General features: G+C 63.1%; 2 protein-coding genes across 5 annotated transcripts in view; one reads left to right on the forward strand and one right to left on the reverse strand.

Annotated features, from left to right (window-relative positions):
- Positions 1–17,872, forward strand: part of C15H7orf50 (chromosome 15 C7orf50 homolog) — a 96,710-nt gene that overhangs the window by 55,059 nt on the left and 23,779 nt on the right. The gene's annotated exons all lie outside the window — the stretch shown is intronic.
- GPR146 (G protein-coupled receptor 146) lies at positions 2,201–13,599 on the reverse strand. The gene is made up of 2 exons (XM_060032576.1): positions 13,506–13,599; positions 2,201–3,932 (listed from the first exon to the last, which is right to left on the reverse strand). Exon 2 carries the CDS (start codon positions 3,924–3,926, stop codon positions 2,931–2,933), a length of 996 nt encoding a protein of 331 aa, XP_059888559.1. The 5' UTR covers positions 3,927–3,932; positions 13,506–13,599; the 3' UTR covers positions 2,201–2,930.

Raw genomic sequence — 17,872 nt, forward strand, 5'->3', positions numbered from 1 at the left:
TTCTCATTGCAGCGGCTTCTCTTGTTGCAGAGCACGTGCTCTAGGCGCGCGGGCTTCAGTAGTTGAGGGCATGCAGCCTCAGTAGTTGTGGCTCACAGGCTCACTGGCTGTGGCTCACGGGCTTAGTTGCTCCACGGCATGTGGGATCTTCCCGGACCAGGTCTCAAACCCATGTCCCCTGCATTGGCAGGCGGATTCTTAACCACTGCGCCACCAGGGAAGCCCCTCAGGTGCTTTTTATAATGGAACAAACGTTTGATGTCTTGATGTATCTGCTACAATTAGCAAAAGATCCAGTTTCCTACACTAAATTTTATAACCTTCATGAAATAAATTCAAGGTTAAACTCACCTTTGGGATCTTAAATAATGGAGCATGGCAAGCAAGGTAGGTGACCTTTTGTCTACTGACAAAAATAAGATCGTTAACTTTAAAATCATAGTCAGGAAGTGTCAGCAGACCTTAGAACATAAGCTGGAAAACTTCTGGTATCTTGCAAATGCATTTGAAGAATATAGGACTGGTAAGTTAAGAAAACAGGATTGAGGGGACTTCCCTGGTGGTCCAGTGGTTAGGATTCTGCTTCCACTGCAGGGGGCATGGGTTCAATCCCTGGTCAGGGCACTAAGATCCCACATGCCGTGCGGCCAAAATAAATAAATTAATTAAAACACACAGAGAGATTAAAAAAAAAGGACTGAGTGTACCCTTCACCTTGGCTTTTTCCAAGTAGCTCCTCCTTCTCTTCTAAGTGGCTCGAGTCCACGGCCACACCACCCCGAGCCCCCAAATCAGAAGGGCTCAAAAGTTCACTGCAGTGTTTGGCAACGTGGCAGGAGTACTGGGAATCAAACCAAACATACTGGGACGGCAGGAAGTGACCGAGGTGAATTCAGCATGAGATCGTCAAGCAAATGTCCACAGAAAGTAGGTTCTGTGTTGTGGCACCAGCGGCCGAGGCAAAGGTGGGCTTGTGCCCTGAGGTGCGGGGGCCCTGGGGGGGGATCTGAGATGCAGCAGAGGGGCCTGCAGCTGAGACCCCACTATGTCCCTCTGTCACCAGTAGAGGTGGACGCCGGGACGGGGGAGGGACAGAAACGCGTGGCTGCTGCTGTCTGACACCTCCCCACCCAGGAGGCCCCCAGAGACTAGACAGCTTGCGACCAAAGCCACTGAGAAATTGATCAGAAATAAAGTGATTTCAGGCCCCCCGTCCTGTTTGGGGAAGACCAGCTGGGCTGAGCGGTGCAGGACTGCAGGCAGAGATCTGGGCGCTGGGGGTTTACCTTTTCCCAGGAGCCGTGGGAGCAAAGAGCAGAAAGGGAAGCGGGGGGTGGGGGGTGGGGCTTGTATTCTCAGCTCCCATGGGGCTGCCGTACCTGCCGGGACCCTGTGGGGCGCCCTCAGCACAGCCCACTGCTGGGGCAGCTGCTGGAGGAGCCGAGGGGATGGGGAATTTGAAGACAAATCCCACCACAGCCCGGGGCCCTGGAGGCGGCTGTGCTCTTGTCACGGACCGGAGCCACCCAGACACCTCTTCAGTCCCTCCCTCCCCATCCCCGAGGTTTACTGTCCAGAACCATCCCCAGGGCCACGTCGGGCAGGGCGGGGACCATCCCCGGCATCCAGTGTGTGTCTGTGCTTTTCTGCACAGGCTCTTCAGCCGGGAGGGGAAACAGTCTGCACGTAGAAAAGCACTGCAGCTCACTCAGGGCTCAATTTCCCAAGAGACTGGGACCAAATGGGGCGATTTCCCCGGTAGATGCCACAGAAAAGAGCCAGCCTCCTCCTCGGGGCAGCTGGGTGGTCAGAAGTGAACATGCATGTATTTATGTGGCAGAAGCCCAGGGGCTGGGGCAGCGCCCACCATCACATTCATCTTTCCTCAGAAAGGTACCCTCGTACCTTTGCTGCGAACTTGAAAAATGAATCTTTGTTTCTAGGGAGTTTGGGGGTTTCAGAACTGAGGGTCAGAGGGTTATGGGGCAGTAATTTCTTCGTGAAGACTTGGGGTGGGGGAAGGGAGGCTCCTCTGCGCCCCGCCCCGTCTGGTCAGGTCATCTGGTCTGTACCGTCTCGTCTGTCTGTCCCGGGAGCAGGCAGCACCCTTGTGGCCCCAGTGACGCCCGCCTGTCCAAATCCCTCTTTCCCATCGGCAGTCCCATCGGCTTTCGGGTTAGGTTAGAAATCCTAACAGCACTTTTCTTCCTTCAGTTTATTTACTTTTGTGCGCTTTGGGGACTTGTTTAGGACAGACCCACGCAGGCCCAGCGACAGCAGACGTGACCCGGGGGCACACCTAGGGTCAGGAGAGGCCCCGTCCGGACTCTTCGCCCACCACGTCCACATGCACGCAAGTCGCCAGCAGCTCCGGCCCCGCGAGCCTACCACCCACCCATCCCCCGAGTGCGCTTCCGTGTGTGTCTCCTTCATTTTAATACCTTCTGACTTTCCTACCAAACGTCTCTTCATACACAACAAAACAAGAGGGAGGGGGGATGGAGTATTTTAACAATACAAAGTATAAATAGTGGCGTTAGATTTTCATCACTCATTTGAAAGCCAGACGTGAGGCTGAGGGAAGCAGGCTGCTGCAGGCGTGGACCAGAAAGGCGCCCGTAGGAGACAAGCACACACCCTGCGGGCGGCCAGGTACCCCGATGGCCCAGCTCATCCTCACGCCTGGCACCTGCTGCTCGGACATCACGGCCTCGGCCTGAGGGTGGCTTCTTGTGGGGGACTCGCCTGGCTCTGCCTGGTCTCCTGGGGAGAGGGAGGGAGGGAGCGGGTGATGCAGGGCCAGCAAGTCTCCTGGACGCGGGGGGGGGGGGGGGAGCAAGCAGCGGGCGCGGGGGACCCGGTCCCTGCGGGCTGTGCCTTCTGCCACGCGCCGTCTGCCCCTCGGTTGGCCGAGGCCCGTGGAGCAGCGTCTACGCCATCGCCGGCTGTGCCCCCGCTTCGTCCAAGGAGCAGCTCTGGGGCCCACGTTGCAGCTTCTTCATCAGCCGCCGGAGTTTGCCGGGGAAGTTTCTGTCCATGTGGCGGTAAAGAAGCGGCACCACAGCGCTGCTGGCGAAGGCCAGGAACCTGGACAGGTCCTTGGCGAGGAGCAGCGCCCCCAGGTGGTGCCCGTCCGCTGGCCTCCCCCGCGCAGCCAGGACCGTGCGCCCCAGGAGCGTCAGGTAGTGGGGCGTCCAGAGCCCGAACTGCACACACACGGTGGCCACCAGCAGCCTGTGCGCCGAGGGGTCCGGCTGGCCCGCGTCCCGGTCGAGTGGCGTGTCCTCCTTCCGGATCCGCGTGAGGAGCACGAGCGCGTACAGCACGGCCAGGACGGGCACCAGGTACCCGCTGAGCAGCATGATGGCGTCGGCCGCCTCCGTGTGCCGCACCTGGGAGCACTCGGCCAGCCTGGCAGCCACGTGGCCGCAGATGTAGAAGAGCAGGGAGGAGAAGCCGGTGAGCAGGGCACCGCCCCACACGAAGCCGCACACGTGCCTGGTGTTGTAGACACTCGACATGTAGGTGCGCGGCAGCGCCCGCTCGATGTAGCAGTCGAGGGCCAGCAGCGCCGTGGAGTACAGGGTCACCAGCGCCGCCACGTTGAACAGCACCAGCAGCGTGACGTGGACCTCGCTGCCCGCGTCCCACACGGCCCAGCCGGCGGCGCCGGGGCCCAGCAGGTGCGCAGGCGCCAGGGCGCCGAGGACCAGGCCGGCCGCGGCCATGTTGGCGAAGTAGACGTCGGGCATGGTCATACCGCCCGGGTCGTGCAGGTTGACCAGCAGCAGCAGGGCATTGTAGCCGAGGCCGAGGGGGACGCCGACAAGCAGGTAGAGCAGCGAGAGGGCGGACAGGGCCCGCTGGACGTGCTGGCAGGGGAGCTGGTCCTCGCCGCCCGTGCCGTTGAGTGGGCAGCTCCACATGGCGGGCTGTGGGGAGAGCAGCGCGTGAGTCCTGCCCTCCACCGGACCTGGGCCCCTCCCTGCCCCCTGAACCAGCTGGGACGGCCAGAAACTGCCGCATGCGTGTTTTCTGTGGTCGCAAGGTGGCGTGGCTGGAAGCTGTGAGGACCCTACTGGCCGCGGGAGCCTCCCTGGCCCCGTTTGCCAGGGAAACGTACAGCTCTTGGAGCCATAACGTGCCTGCTGTCACCTTTTGGTGATGGGGGGTGACTGGGTGGGCCATGGTGACAAAAGCCTGGAGAGGAGGGGGTGGACCCGAGGCCTGGCCTCCCGCGGCCCCGTCAGCCCCCTCGGTGGGAGCTGCAGCCCTGCCGGCGCATCCCTGGTTTCCCACATCAGTCGCGGAATCCTGCGATCACCCTGCTCCACCCTCCCCGCCGTCCTGTGTCTGGGCCGAGGCGTGCCGGGTCGGGGTGACGCGGGTCCCGAGCTGCTGCCCTCCTGCCGGCTCCGTCACATCTGGGAGGGGCACGGCCGCTGCAGGGACACGGGTCCTCCCTCCAGAGTCCTGGGGTCAGGGGAGCCGGCGGGCGCTCCAGGCAGGTGACACGCCCTCGTGGGGTCCTCGGAGCCCTCTGCGTCCTCTTCTTGCCGACTCAGTGCTGGCTCGCTCTCTCCCATCTCTGTCCCAAATGCCTGCAGGCTCCTGCCTGCTGAGCCACGGCCTGGAAAGTGGCTGGGGGCCGGGGAGCCTGTCCACCAGAGCGGCCTGTGCATGCTGTGACCAGCCTGCGGCCTGGTCCCCCTCCACTCTGGCCTCACATGGCTCGCAGGGCGTCCAGCGGCCCCTGGGCCTCAGTCCCTACCCTCCTGCCGTCCACACACTCTCACTCTCCTGCCATGCCTGCCCTGCCTCACTCCGGGCCCCACGTCTCCTGGTGCCGGGGCCACATCTCTGCACGCGTGGGCGTCCATCTGTGGGTTCTCGTGACGCCCCTCCTCCCGGGGCGGGTGCAACGGCTCTTCCCTCTCTTGTTTCCAGCCAGTTTGAGGCGCGAGGGTTGTGTCTGGAAGGACCAGCGTGTGGGATGGGCAGCCCTGCCCTCTGGCTCCCCCCATGGCCCCACGGCGGGTCCGCTGGCGCCCCCGCCCCTCCTGGGGGTCCCCATCCATGTGGAGGGCGGGCTCAGCCAGGGGAAGTCAACTGAGCAGAGGTTCTCGGAAACCAAGGACAGAAGGGGGGCCCTGTGGGCTCGTGGGCCACGGCCAAGGAGGGCAGGGGGAGCGCTGTCGGAGGAGGGGCAGAGCTGCTGCCAGGGGCCCTGCCCTGGCTGAAAAATGGCTCCGTTCTTGGGAGGTGGTCACGTGGAGTCAGCCTACTGAGAATTTCCTTCACACACTCATGTGCTCGTACGGCCGGCTCTCTCGGCCCGAGAGGGGCTGTGAGTGTCTCAGGAGTCAGTGCCGGGTTTTAGATTAAGAACCTGCCCGAGTTTGTGTTCCGGCAGTTCATAAACACAGAACTTAGAAACCCTGCCCCATGAGCTACAAGCAGCTCTGCGTGCGTCCTCTTAGTTATGAACCGTGAGGACACTTCTGATTTCAGGTGCAGATCGCGAGCTCAAAGTACCAGTTTGCACTTGCTTTCCGTCCATTTTTGCTTCTTGTTCCTACGTTCTTCCTGGAGGCCCCTGGTCTCCAGGTGTCATTCAGAGGGCCCAGGGCAGGGACACCTGCTGGGGGGGCCGCCTCATGCACAGAGGAAGGTGCCTGGCGTTTTCTGAAGTGGGGAGGCCCATCCTCACCTGCGTGGGCACGCAGAGTGAGAAGAAGGGAAGGAAGCAGATGGGTGACACCGCTGGCACCGAGGGGACGTGTCACTGGGACACTTGCAGGCCGTGGGTGGGGGGCCACCTGGCTCAAGACTGCGCGGGCGGTGCCTGTGGGCTTGCAGGGGAGCTGGGGGATCTCATTTGGGGACGCTTGGCACGTGGCACTGTGACACCCCCAGACCTGCCGAGCGGCAGTGAGCCTGGCGGGAGAGCAGCGGTCGTGTCGGGAAGTGACTGCCCGCCCCGGCGGCAGGGCAGCCGGTCAGGCCCGCTCGAAGCCCAGCCGGGTATCCCGAGGACGGTGGTGGGGGCGGCCGTCCTGCCCTGTCCAGGTCCCGGTGCTACTCCTGCAGGGTGCCCTGCCCTGCTGGCCGCAGACTGGCCCTGCCTCCTCCCCTCGCCGCCTGCGGTCCCCCCACTTCCCTTTGTGCTCTGGTTTTGCAAGTGCAGGAATCTGGGAACAAGACCCTCCTCCCCACCCCCGCACCCCCAGGCCCTGTGAGGAGGGGGCCTGAGAACAATGGCTTGGCTCACCCCCTCCACAGGGCTGGGCTGGGCTGGGCTGTCTTTCCAGTTACCAGCTCTGTTCACTTCCTTCCCGAGAAAGAGGAACTGGAACGGCTGCCAGCGCAGAGACCAGGATTCCAGGAAGGGCCCTCTCTGTGGTCCTGCCCCTCCCAGAGGCAGGAGAGAAGAGGCCAGGTAGGCCCCGAGTGGCTGGGCTCCTTCTCCCCGGTGCCTCGGTGGGCTGTCCCTGGTGGTGCCGAATGTGGAGCGTTTGGCGCTTTTCATTCTGAAAGCTGCCACATTCTCCCCAAGTGGCAGGATTAATAATCCAACTTCTGACGGCCCCGTCACCTGCTGCAGTCCTCTCAGCTCCAGGGGTCAGCGCAAGCAAGGACCCCAGTGGCCTCTTGTCCAGGCTGGCCTTAGGAACAGGCTGGTCCTGTCTCCCTGTCCTTGGGGCCTACCTGACACCTCCTGGTCAGAGCTGCCCGCGCTGCTGCCCGCTGGGCCCCTCGATGCTCCCGGGCCTGCCCTCTTCTGTGCCCTCACTCCCTCCCCCCTCCCCCCCCCGCCCCCGCCCCCGCCAGCTCTGCCCTGTCCTCCCGGCTCTGCCCCGTCCTCCCAGCTCTGTCCTGTCCTCCCGGCTGTCCTGTCCTCCCGGCTCTGTCCTGTCCGGCTGCCCTCCCGCCTCGCCTCCTCCGGGCCCGCCTCCAGACTCGCTGGCCGGGGTGGCCACCTTCCTCTCATGCTTTCGCTGTGTCTCCACTCTCCAAATCTCCCCCATGCCTCCTCCGGCACCAGCACCCAGTTGCAGCGCCCACACCAGGTCTCGTCCACAGCCCCTTCGTCAGACGAGACACAAGGAGTGGCCCCGACCTCCTGTCCTCCCACGGGACTGCACCCAGGGGCCCTCCGTGGAGTCCCACTCCCGCCAGCCCAGCTGGGTCCCGGTTCCATGCCCGAACCTCTCTTCTGCCTGGTTGGGATCCTGGCCTCCTCCCAGGGACCCTGCCTGACTTCCCTCCGCTGGGCCCAGGGAACATACAGGTGTGTGCGCGGTCGCCTCTCTTCTGCGGCAGGCGTGCCGAGCCAGGGCTGCAACCAGCCTCGGTCCACAGAGCAGGGCTGCGCCTGACGCGTGCAGGCGTGTTGCCTCGGGGATCACAGCGATGCCAGTGGGAGGACCGCCGAGCCCTGATCATCTGCTCGGCCGGCGTGTGGCCCTGGGCCGGGGGAGCGGGCTGGTCGGCACCAGTGTCCTGGCCCGGCAGAGAAGCGGGAAGCAGCTCCGCAGGCTGGGCCTGGCATGCGCCTCGGGCTGTCCGCGGTGGTCCCGTTACAGCTTTATCCTGTTCCTCCTATAAGGGGATTGATCACTGATCTAAAGGTGACTTGCATCCCCGCTGTCTTGTTTCTGATTATGCTCCTGAAGCAGCAGCCTCGGCCCTGCCAGCACGGCGGCTTTCACCGCGTCCGCTCCCCTGCCTGGTCCCGGCGTGGCTGCTGTGCGGCGGGCGTCTGGCCAGTCTTGTTCGAGGGGATGGAGAGGTCCTTAGCTTCGGGCCAGGGTGGTTCCAGGCTTGGGGCCAGCAGTGGAGAGGAGAGAGGAGGGTGGCCAGCCTGGCAGAGCAGAGAGTACCTCGCCCGCGGGAGGGCACCGCCGGCCTGAGACTCCAGGGTGGAGGTCATCTCTGTGGGCGGGGGGCTCAGCTGGCTCAGAACGTTGCCCCTGACACTGAAGCACCTGCTCAGGGTCTTTCTCTGCAGGCTTGGCTGCACGCATGGCACAGGAGGGTAGCCTCGGGAGAGGCTGGAGCTCAAAAATCATGCTTTTTTCAGAGAATCTGAGAGGACCAGGAAGTCGGGCGGCGTTGGGCCCGATCAACGAGCTGGCCTACGCGTGGCCTGCTGGGGCTGCTGCTTTCTGAGTGTGATGGGGACGCTCTCAGGCCTCCCTGCCCACCTGCTGCGTGTGCGGCACCGGGGGCTGAGGGAAGCCTTCAAGGGAACACAGCCGAGGTCACCACTGCCACAGCACAGAGGGTCCCCTCTCGGGCCCCAGTGGCCTTGCCCTCTGGAGGGAACCAGGCTGAGGCCCCAAGGCCAGAGGTTCACGGTCAGACAAGCTGGCATCCGCCTGTGGTACCTGGGCAGCGGCACTGCCACTGACCTCAAGCTAGCCCATCGGAAGGGCATGGCGATAGGGCGGCCACCTCCAACGGGGCGGGCAGGGCGAGCCCTGCTCGGGGCTGCCGGACGTGGAAGTAGTGGTTTTGTCTCCACGGGAGGCCCAGGGCACGGAGCCGTTTCGGGGTTCTGTCCCACCGCACCCGTTTCTGAGGACTCAGCTGTCTCTAGAGCCCCCTCTCTTCCTTGACCCTCAACTGGAGTGAGTGTCATTCATCACAGATGTTCCCGTGCACAGAAGTACTGATAGTTTTCTTCCAAGACCCTCTCTGGGTTCCAATAATTATCTTTCAAGACGACGTTCTCCCAGACCCTCCAACTTCCAGCCCCGGGAAGGCTCAGCCACCCCGTGGTCACGCTGTGTGCCCCTCGGGTGGGAGCTCCCCCGGCTGTGCTGGGCGGGAGGCTCTTCGGCGGGGTCGTCGGCATGGCACTGAAGAGCTGTCTGCTCCAGGCTCGGGCGGGGAGGAGCGGAGACACCACGAGAGGAAAACCCACGGTCGCCGGGCTCCAAGGTGCATGCTGGCATGAGCGCAGAGTGTGCGGCGCTGGCCGAGCACCCCAGGGCAGCTCTCCTGCTGTCTTCAGTTCTGGAGAAGATGGTCCCTGCTCTGCTCTGGGCCCTGAGCAGGCACTTCCAGGATGTCTGCCGCTCTCTCTGGCACCCAGGAGGCCGTCGGATGGCCCTGTGGCCTGGGTGGGTACTGGAGTCACATGTGGGCCGAGAGGGTCTTGCGGGCTTAGTGTGGAGGCCCGCTCTAGGTGGGCGTGGCTGGGCCTCAGGGAAAGTGAGCTGACAGGCCAGCCTCTGCTCAGCGGCCCAGGAAGCCCTGAAGCCCAGGAGGGGCCGCGGTGTCCAGGGCGTGGGGGCAGCGCAGTGAGGCAGCAGCTCCCTCCCAATGATCGGTGACTGCGGGGCCCTGGCGGGGGACTGGCCACAGGCCTGGTCAATGGAGCGGAACAGCCGGGGCAGCTGCGAAGCGGTGCCCACCTGGGGACCTGGGGCCACGGGGCGCACGTCCAAGCCCTGCTGCACCGAGGGCCCTGCTTTTATACTTAGAGAAGGCAGCTCGGGTGCGCCCCCTGCCTGACTCAGTCCTCCCCTCGGAGGGACCCACACTGCCTGCTGAGAGCTCTTGCCCGACGGCTGCGAGGGAACCAAGCAGTGGCCTGTGAACTGGGCCGAGGGGCCGAGACCGGGACTCCACATGGCTGAGGACCGGGCTCCCTGCTCACAGCTGCCTGGCTTTGGTCCCTGGGTCAGGAGGTTGTCGCGAGGGTGGAGTACGTGCGGTCAGCGGATGAGCCTGGCCAGCCCCCGGCGTGCGCAGCGGGCTGCAGTTCCTCATCCTCCCCCACGGTCCGTTACTGCAGAGGAAGCTGCTGCGTGAACTCTCGCTCAGACTCTCTGCCAACTGACACGTGGGGAGAGGAAGCTGGAGGAGAGAGGACAGAGGGCTTGAGCGCGGGCACAGGCTGAGCGTGAGTTCTCACGGGGGGAGGCTGCGGGCCCCATCAGACCCCACATCACAGCTCAGAGTCCCTGGGACCCCACTAGGGCCTCGGGAACAACACAGGCGGCGAGTCTCTGGGGCTGCGCTCGCTGAGCTGGGGTCCCAGCCCCATGGGGCTAGTCTCCACCCCAGTGGCACCCCTGCCTACAGATGCTCCGCCGTCCCTTCTTTCATTCTCTGCTGGCAAGGACTGCACGTTAGTTGGGCTAGCTGCTGGAAGTGTTTTGAGGCCCGATGTCGGCGTCTTTCTTCCATGATTTTTTTTTTTTTAAAAAAGAACCCAGAACGGTATAAACCAACCCTTGAAAAGTGAATGTCCACAGGTAACTAAAAACCTTGCTCAAATTCAGGGCTACAGTGCACTGTGATCTCTGTGGAAATTGGAGGATGCCAGGAGCACGTCAGAGCAGCAACCTGGCAGGGGGCGGGGAGCGGGCGGCTGTGGTGGGCAGGGGGTCCTGAGTGAGCGTGTGCGCATGCACGAGTGTGAGCGTGTGCACGCACACAGCCCGCAGAACCAGCTAACTCCCGTCCGAGGTCGCTGAACTTGTCCCACTGCACTCGTCTGTTCCCACCTGCCGAGAGCTCCCTGAAGGGGGAGCATTCCTTGATCCGTGCCCTGCAGCCTGGCTGGCTGTGTCCGGGAAGAGGAGGCCTGAGATGGTGTCACAGGCTTTTCCCCAAAGTGCCTGGGCAGTGCGGCTCGGCCTGGCTTTAGTCCTGGAGACCCGCGCGCACGGTAATACCTGGACTTCAGCTGAATGCTCTGGAGCCCTCAAAATGCTTTGAAAACGACTCCTGAATGTTTATTTCCTTTTGTAACAGTGGATAGAGGCTCCAGCTACAATTAACATGCAGCTGGTAGGAGCCAGACGCTCCGGAAAGGCTGATGTTTTCATAGGTCTTCAATGTAGAGAGCTTACGCCTCTGATTCCTGTCACAGACGCTGCGCCTTCCTGGCTGTGATAAGAAACGGTCCATTATGTAGATGGGGTGTCCTGAGTTTTGTAGCCTGTTGCTTTTTAAGGTTCTGAACCGAAGAGTGGTGAGTGTGAACCAGGCAGCCTGCCTCAGGCATAAACCGAGCTGCCTCTGGCTCTCCGTGGGAGAGAACGGCACGTCCGCCGCTCGGGAAGGGCTGCAGGAACGGGGACCAACGGCCCGGGACGCCCGCCCGGGCTCCCAGGCTCTTCACCCTGGGAGAATATGGGACACGTGTTCTCTTGTTTGTGGAGCTCTGGTTTCTTGCCTTTTTCTTGTCCACTGACTACCTTGGTTTGAGGCTAGTGCTCCTTCCAGGTAATCTCAACCAGGGGAAAACAGAACCAGGAAGACTCGCTCAGAAATTCAATGGCCACACGGAGAACAGACCGGGCCTCCGCTCAGGCTCCGTAGCCCGGCACCCTGCTGGGCTCCCCCACCCCGCCCTGCCTCTCCCTGGTGTGCTCTTACCTGGGGGGTGCTCGGAGCCACAGATCTTATCGCTGCCCGTGGTTCTTTCCAAGGGAGGAACGCCCATTACACTTGGTGTAATAGCCTTCCTCGGTTCTCATTAAAACTGGGAACCTCCTAGGTGCGCTCCGCCCTCCCACCACGTGTGTGGGAGGAAGGGGACCCGCGGGGTCGCATGGGACAGGCGGCCCGTGCCCCCCTGTTCCTCCGCTACTCAAGGGGTGTTCTGTTGGCAGGTCTTGGGGGCCGAACTCGGCCCCTTGGCAGCATCACGTTCTAGCTTCTCAAATTAGAAAGTTTGCTTTTCCTCCCTACACTGAGTCCCTTCTGCTCTTTGATGCCTGGCTGGTGTTCTGGGGTCCCGGGCCTGTGAGACCCCGTGGACAGACGCAGCCTGGTGTGGCCCAGTCGTGCAAGAGGCTTGAGCCATAGAGCGCTGAGGAGCCGGCGGCGAGCAGGGGGAGGTAGCTGGGCGCTCTGCCGAAGGAGGGAGCAGCCTGGGTGTGTCCTGCGCAGAGCACAGCAGCCCTCACCCCAGACAAGCCCTGGGGTGCAACCTGCCGGCGGCAGGTTGTATTTCCAGGGTCCAGATGACATGCTAGGGCCTGGAGGATGGATGCAGCTTGCCCAAGGAGCACCTTCCCCTCCCCGCCCCGGAAAGCGGCCGGTCCGTCTTCCCACCGGCAATCATGCACGCGTGCTTCCTGGCAGGGATCTTTGCAAGCATGTCACTTTTTCGTTATATAATAGGTATAAGCAGCTCTCCGTTCTAACCTAAAACCCCACACGCCCACATCCGGCGGCTCTGCGTGCCTTTCTCCCGTCACCTGCCTGCCAGGGGCTTCTGAGTTCCAGGGACCCCAAGTCAGTGCAGAACTAATGCTGTGCTCGTCTCAGGGTGTTTCCCTACCCCCCAGGGAGGCAGGACAGCAGTGGTCAAGGGCAGGGCCCCCCCAGCTTCCTCTCCGTGACTCGGCACAGTACGCACTCACCAGATGAAGCTATGGTTTTTCAAAGCCTGTTATCTTAGAGAGGACTTCTTCATTTAGGAAGATACTAGGGGTTCCAGTGTGGGGAGCTGGACCCTGCAGCGGGTCATGGAGTGTGTGGCCGTCCCCTCAGCATAATTTTCAATAGGGCCTCTTTTCCCTCTCAGTGGCGCCCTGGTGGGGAGCCAGTTGCAACGGTAGTGTTAGTGTCTGGTCCCCCTTACGCGTGGGCGGCCTGGAGCATGGTCAGAGTCTTCGTGTTCACACTCTCGCGTCTGCAGAGGCCTGGAAAGCAGGCTGCTCGCCCCCGGGTGACTGGAGGCCAGCCCCGCTAGATGCTGCAAACAGAGCGGGGAGGAGGGGGCCGCTGCTCGCGGAGGCACGGAGCTGGTTGTCGGCAGGTGGCCTGGGGCTGCCAAGTGAGCGCACATCCAGCGATGGGGGAACAGTCTGTCAGGTCCAGACGCACCCTCTGTCTCCCCAAAGCCCGGACAGACTGCGACACTGAGACCAGGGCCCCACGGAGACCATGAACCCGGCTACCGTGTTCATGTCATTAACTTGGTGTTGGGTTTCTGGTCCTGGGTAGATGGGCGCTCAGAGGCTTGGGGCACTGCCTTCTTCTCAAGTTTTGAAGGAGCCTTATGCCCAGGGGTTTTTATCTTTTTATCAAGTGTCCTAGACCATTAACGACACTTGATATTTCCATTTAGACGTTGCTCCAGAAGTTCCTAAGATTTTGTAATCATAAAAGGGGACGAAAGTTACAACCACGGTGACCCGGGAGCAGGCGGTCGGTCCCCGGCAGGACATGTGAGGAGCCGGCGGTGTTGCTGAGCCTCCTACGCGGCCAGCAGCTCTCAGCTGCCCCGGACAGGTGAATGACCGCAGGGCAGCGGCCCCGGCCGGCTGGGCTCTGCACGGCTGGAGGGCAGCCACGGGCGGGGACAGCGCTCCCACCCGCCGGGGGACAGTGCCCGGGCGGGGCCGAGGGGACCCGAAAGTCAGAGCTCAGAGCGGAGCACCGGCCCCGGGCCGCTGCGTCCCGTGCTACTGCCGCGCGGGCCGAGACCCCGAGTGTGCCCATCCGCCCCCGCCCCGCGTTCGGCGCCCACTCACCGGCTCGCTGGGCCGCGGACCGCGCAGTCGCCGCGAGGGGGGCAGCTCGGGGCTCCGAGAGAGGCGGCGGGGCTGACGGCGCGCACGCCGCGCGGGCCTGTGTACACACGTGACCGCGCCGCTCCCGCCCCGCCCCGCCCCGCCCCGGGAGTCCGCCCCGCCCCCGGGGGCGCGCCGGTGGCCGGCCGAGGTCCTGGGCGGGCCAGATTGCTGAGTCAGAACGCGCTCTAATCCGCAGGGGACAGACACCCCGCCCTCGGAGGTTGTAATCGGGGCCTGCCAGGCGCACCTGCTCCTCTTCCCCAAGTGTGGTTGCTGGCTCCAGGTTCACCTCCTACTTCCTGGCCTGAGGAATTTCTTTATAAACAACTGGCCGCAGGAAAACCATTTAAAGAGACAGTGCACCGTTTGCAGCCTCATTAATTCCGTAGCTGCTGTTCTAATTGGGTGTTGGGAAAGTTACAGAACAAGGTCGTTTTCTCTGCTCTAAGGCTTGTGCTGTAATAGTGCTCCTGGCAACGCGATCTGGCTCCAGAGCTAAGAACATTTCTGAAAATCCACGTGTGCTGTGTGACCAGGGGTGGACGGAACAGGAATGATGGGAATAGTAACCAAGGCTGGCCCTGGGTGTCATGGTCCTGCCGGCTGGGCTCAGGGCTCCACCTTGGGCCATCCTGCTTGACAGGACAGCTTCCTGACCAAGGGATCGGAGAGGGAAGTTGGGGGTCAGCTGGGGGACCAGACTGCCTCTCGCTCTCTGTCAGGGTCATGTACAGACCCCTGGGGCCCCCACCCTCCCCTTGGCCCCGTTGTCATTACCGTAACTTGCTCGCCATGCCAACACCAGGTCTTTGTGGCAGCAGGCAGGCATCCAGCCGTGGGAAGGCTAGTCCCGTCAGCCGGCACTGACATCCAGCAGCGAGGGACTACGGGCTGTGTGCCAGCTTCTGTTCTGGGCCCTCAGAGCAGCCTTTCAAGGTATATGCGCCATGTTTCATCAAGTCGGAGACTCCGTGCGCGCTGCGCACGCCAAAATGTTATGGACCGCTACAAGAAAACAGTCGGACGCTGTCTGCTGTGAGAAGCGTGCTGCTCTTAGGGTCGTCAAAGTGAGGAAACGCGCCTTACCATCAACGGAGTGCGGCGCCCTGCTCATTTTAAATTGTACTGAGGTTCAGAAAACTTGAGCAGCGCGCTGGGGTCATGCAGCAGAGTGGAGCCGGAATTTGCCCTCAGGTGGTCTCTGCTTTCTTGATCAGGGCTTGGGACTTTGCGTCGTCCTAGCGATCTGCGTAAGACGTGTTGTCGTCTACTTTTTTGAAAGCCCTAGGACCCCAGAATTCCTGGTCAGAGTCCCTGGAATGCCAGGCTCAACAAGGTCTGCCCACGGGTGCCCACGCCTGGTGAGCTGCTGATCGTAACTGGGAAAAGCAGGCGTTCAGCCCCGTCCCAGCCCCTCAGCCCTCGGGTCACCCCATTGCCTTATCTGCAGAGAAAGACTTCCTCCACCAAGCAGGCCCCGGCCAGGGAGAATGGCAGAGTCTGTGTGTGTCGGGGGATCTTCAAAGAGGACCCACCCTCCAGCTGAGCCCAGATCAGCGTTCCCTAGCTGGGGAATGTAAACACGCTCCGTGGGGCCCCAGCTCTGTGGCCTGCTGCTAGCTGCTCCCAGAGTTCAGGCCAACTCCTGGGCAAGACCCAGGTGTCTGCAGGGACAGCTGTACCGTCCTGGGGGTGGGAGGTGTGGGAAGCTGGTCCTGGTTCCTGGGTTTCCAACTGCATCGTCTGGTGTTGACTTGAAAACCGCGAGGAGTCGGCCTCCCCTGCTCTCTGGTTGAGGCCCCCAAGGAGCAGTCAGGTGCTCCCAGGCCCCAGGCCTCTACCTTTGTAGCTGCACACGCCGTGTTCACAAGGCTGGTGCCCTAACTGTGCGCCACACTGTGCAGCAGAGACTCCGGCCCGTGCTCTGCTGGGGTCACGGACATGACTCTCCGTGGATGGAGACTGCTCACCAGTCTTGAGACTCGTCTTCCCCGGTTGTCCTCGAGCGGCAGTCGATCCCACGCCGGGGACTCTGGACTGCTGGTCAGGGACTCGAGGGTCACCTGCTGCGGGGGCCGCACTTGGTCCTTCCCTCAGGGGCGGGGAGGGTGACGGCTGCCCTCACCGACAAGGCAGGTGGGCCCTTCTTTTCAGGAGTTCTGCACGTTTAGGAGATGCACCTTTTTAGGAGTTTCACACCTACGAGGAAATGTGATTCTATGTGAAACGTGGGTCAAGGGCAAGGAACGTTTAAAGTTCCCTTATTAGTTCTTGTAGTGAGGTTATGTGTTTTGATGTCTCTGTGGCTCTGTTACTATAAGTCGTGTTGCTCAGGCCCCGATAGTTGACTTTGGTAAGGAAGCGTGAGGGTCTGGTGAGAACCTGAGTCCCACCCTGGAGGGGCCGGGGGTGGACGTCAGTTGACAGCTGGGCCCGTGGTTTCTGTGTGGTCGTCCTGGGTCGTCACCCTTGTCAGCGTAGTTGCCTCGCTGCCTCCCCCTCCTTTCTAAATCCCACCCTACTCGGCCTCTGCGGGACCTCTTCTGTCCTCCGTGGAAGCAGATCCTCCCCATTATTAATGTGAGAGGTGCCCGGGGTGGGTGTGTGACAGGGTCCCTGCCCTCAGCGTGCAGGGCCTGGCGCGGGGACCACCCAGACTCCAGGAGGGCAGTGGAGCGGCACCCGGTGTCAGCCCTGCCCGAGCTGCGCCTTTCCTGGCCTGGGGGAGACCAGTGGCTCTGAGAGGTCAGCACGCTGACGGGGCCCGCCCTCCAGGAGCCCCAGGCCGGCGCGAGGCAGGCCGTGAGCCGGGGCTCTGGTCCCCGACGGCGAGCACCAGGGACGCCAGCAGTCGGCAGGGGTGCGGCTGGGCCAGCCTGGAGGAGGGCCACCGAGGCTGAGGCCTGGTCCCGGTGCTCCGTCTAGCCTGAGGCCGACGAGCGCCCCGCACACCTAGCAGCCCTGGCACGGCCTTCGTGGTGCTTCTTAGGTCTGGAAAATGTGGCCCCTCCCGAGAGACCCTGGGCGGCTGCCTGACGGCAGCTGGCTAGGCAATAGGGCGGCCCCTCCGGCTCTCAGGTGTCCCGACGCTCGCCCGACAGCGGCCTGCCCTCCCCTGCCCCGTGGCCGTCTTCTCATCCTGGCCTCCATGTGCGAGGGACCACCGACCCACGGTGGTGGGCCACGAGCCTGGCTCTCTTACGTCTCTTCCGTGTCCGAGCCGGCGGCTGTGGCGAGGACGCCGCCCTACGGACGCGCCGCACGGGCCCCGCTGCCCACTCCGATTCCGGCGCCGCACTGCCCCGCGCTGCCGCTGCTCTGCAGCCCTCGCCAGCTCAGCTGCCCCGGCTCTCGCACGGCCGCTCCAGCCGCGGGTGGGGAGACGAGGGCACGTCCCCACCCCCCGCTACGGGGCACGCGCATGCAGGGGGAGCACGGGCACGTGAGGGCTCCGCACCTGGGCGCCCCTCCCCCAGCAGCAGCAGCAGCGCGGATCCGTTGCGGGGATTGTAGGTTAACCCACGATGTGCTTAACTGAGGTTCGTCGCGGCCCCGGCTGTTCAGCCACGTCGGCTCTTGTGTCCAAGAGAAACAGGCGCTGAGCCTGCTTATTATCTGCACCACACGAGGGTGCAGGGCGAGCGGGTAGTCGTGGGCGAGGTCGCCCGCGGTGCCCGCGGGACCTGGGAAGGGGCCCCGATGGCTGGCCTTGTGCCACAGTCTTTACGGAGTGATTTCCTGCACTTGAGTGGGATTCCCGGTGGCCACCAGGCCCGGTTTAGAGAGGCCGGGGTCCAGGGGATAACAGACCCCTGGCCAGAGCAGACAGCTGGGGCTCCGTGCGGCCCGGCAGCCTCGTCAGAGCGCCTCCCAGCTCCCGGGGATGCTTCGGCAGCTCCGCTTTGCAGGTGGGAAGACCAAGGCCCCGAGAGGAACTGACCTACACAGGGTCCTGCCACGCTCGTGGGCTGGAGCCCAGGTCAGTACCAGGTCGGTGGGCTTTGGTGGCCCCTCGTGCTCCGTGTCCGTCGTCTGCGGTGGGCGCAGCGCCTCAGCCTTTGTGCAGCCCCGCCCGTGGGCCCCAGGCTGCTCCCCCGCTTGGATAGGGCGGGTTTCCCCGGGGCCGTCTGAGCGGTCCTGGAGGGGAAGAGCCAGCGTGGCTACAGGGCCACGTCCGCTCGGTGGTTTTCTCGAAGCTGGATCTTCCCTCGGAGCCAAGGACGTGGAGGAAGTTGATGGTGGGAGCCCGTGCGACGCCCAGTCGTCGTCTGACTTTGGGAGGCCGGCCTCCGCGGTGCAGCCTCAGAGGCTCCTTCCCAAGGAGT

Source organism: Delphinus delphis, chromosome 15 (genome assembly GCF_949987515.2).
Source record: "Delphinus delphis chromosome 15, mDelDel1.2, whole genome shotgun sequence".
Taxonomy (NCBI): domain Eukaryota; kingdom Metazoa; phylum Chordata; class Mammalia; order Artiodactyla; family Delphinidae; genus Delphinus; species Delphinus delphis.

Bases quoted from the DNA above. Each gene is read 5' to 3' on its own strand.
- GPR146 (XM_060032576.1), bottom strand. From the start codon at position 3,926: ATGTGGAGCTGCCCACTCAACGGCACGGGCGGCGAGGACCAGCTCCCC.